This window comes from Vollenhovia emeryi, unplaced genomic scaffold (genome assembly GCF_000949405.1).
Source record: "Vollenhovia emeryi isolate VEMERY1.0 unplaced genomic scaffold, V.emery_V1.0 DF944430.1, whole genome shotgun sequence".
NCBI classification, from domain to species: domain Eukaryota; kingdom Metazoa; phylum Arthropoda; class Insecta; order Hymenoptera; family Formicidae; genus Vollenhovia; species Vollenhovia emeryi.
The window spans coordinates 1-1,559 of NW_011961936.1; the positions used below are offsets into that span (position 1 = coordinate 1).

Sequence of the window (1,559 nt, forward strand, 5' to 3'; positions counted from 1 at the left end):
GGATTGTCCATAAAAGTTGGTGATAAAGAAGAAAAAGTATACTTTCACTTAGGCTTGATTATTGGCGACAATTTGGGCTTGAACAGCATTTTAGATTTTGTTTCCAGCTTTAGTGCTAATTATTCTTGCAGATTTTGCAAAATTCATAGGGATTTGTTACATTCTGCTTCAATGGAAGATGAGAGTTTACTGAGGAACAAAACTAATTATAATGAAGATGTTTTGTTGAATAATTCAAAGTTGACTGGTGTTGTGAAAAATTCCATTTGGAATAGACTTACTGGTTTTCACGTTACTTTGAACTTTTGTGTTGATCTTATGCATGACATTTTGGAAGGTGTGTGTCATTATGATTTAGCTCAAATACTCGCTTATTTTATTAAAGAAAAATATATTAGTATTGATATTTTGAACTTTAAAATGAGGACACATTTTTATGGTGGATTGAATGGTGAGAATGCACCCCCTTGTATTAATGAAGAATCATTGAAGAAACTTCATTTGCGAATGACAGCGCATGAAATGCTTATGTTTGTACGAAGCTTAAGCCTTCTTATTGGTGATAATATACCTAACGATGATCAATATTGGCGTTTGTATTTGTTATTACGTAAAATAATTGATGTTGTCATGAGTCCAATTGTTTATGAAGGCTTGACTGTGCATTTGAACGCACTTGTGAAAGAACACAATGAGCTTTATGTTTCTCTTTTTGGTAATCTTAAGCCAAAACATCATTTTCTTACCCATTATAGTAGAATTATGTTGAATGTTGGCCCACTCATTCATACGTGGTGCATGCGCTTTGAAGCTAAACACAGGCAACCGAAAACTGTTGCCAAAAGTACTCAATCAAGAAAAAATATTCTGAAAACCTTAGCTATAAAAGAGCAGTTAGCTCAATCAGCAAGAGTGAATTTCGATATGTCAGATGTTCAGAAATTCGGCAAAATGTCTCAAGCTGATGTTCTCAGTGACTCTGATTTGCAACCTTTTATTCCATTTTTGCCTGCTTCTTGTCAGTCTCATTCCGTGGTCGTTAATTTTGTTAAATTCAAAGGTGTGGAATACAAAGTGGGATCATGTGTTATCATAACAGCAGATGAAGAGTGGGGCCAACCGTGTTTTGGGATTGTGTCGTACATTCTTTTAAATGAGCAGGAGGATTTATTTCTATTGTTAAAAGTGTTAAAGACGGACTATTTTGATGATCATCTTCATTCCTATAAAGTTTCTGCTTCAACCAATGGTACCTACACTTGTACTTCCATAAATGAATTATTTTGTCCTCATCCAGTTATTTTAAATGAACAGGGATCTGTTAAATATGTAACAGTTAATTATATGTTGTAAATTTTAATTTTTCTAATTATAATTATTATCACAAGATTATATGTACATTTCAAAGGTCTATAATAATTTTCATTACTTTATTAACGTTTTGTATGTATTATATTATATGTATTATCATTATATTATACTTATCGTAGATGTTACAAGTTAAGGTGCATCTACACCAAAGCAAATTATCCCGGCGGATTAATCCTCGCGATAGCGTA

The 1,559-nt window shown here is 32.6% G+C and overlaps 1 protein-coding gene across 1 annotated transcript; it reads left to right on the top strand.

Moving 5' to 3' along the window:
• The first annotated feature begins 420 nt into the window (after positions 1–420).
• LOC105563349 lies at positions 421–1,353 on the top strand. The gene has a single exon (XM_012014869.1). The coding sequence runs from the start codon at positions 421–423 to the stop codon at positions 1,351–1,353; it is 933 nt and encodes a 310-aa protein (XP_011870259.1).
• Positions 1,354–1,559: the final 206 nt, after the last annotated feature.

Excerpts from the sequence above, each read along its gene's own strand:
- LOC105563349 (XM_012014869.1), top strand. The coding sequence starts at position 421 with ATGAGGACACATTTTTATGGTGGATTGAATGGTGAGAATGCACCCCCT.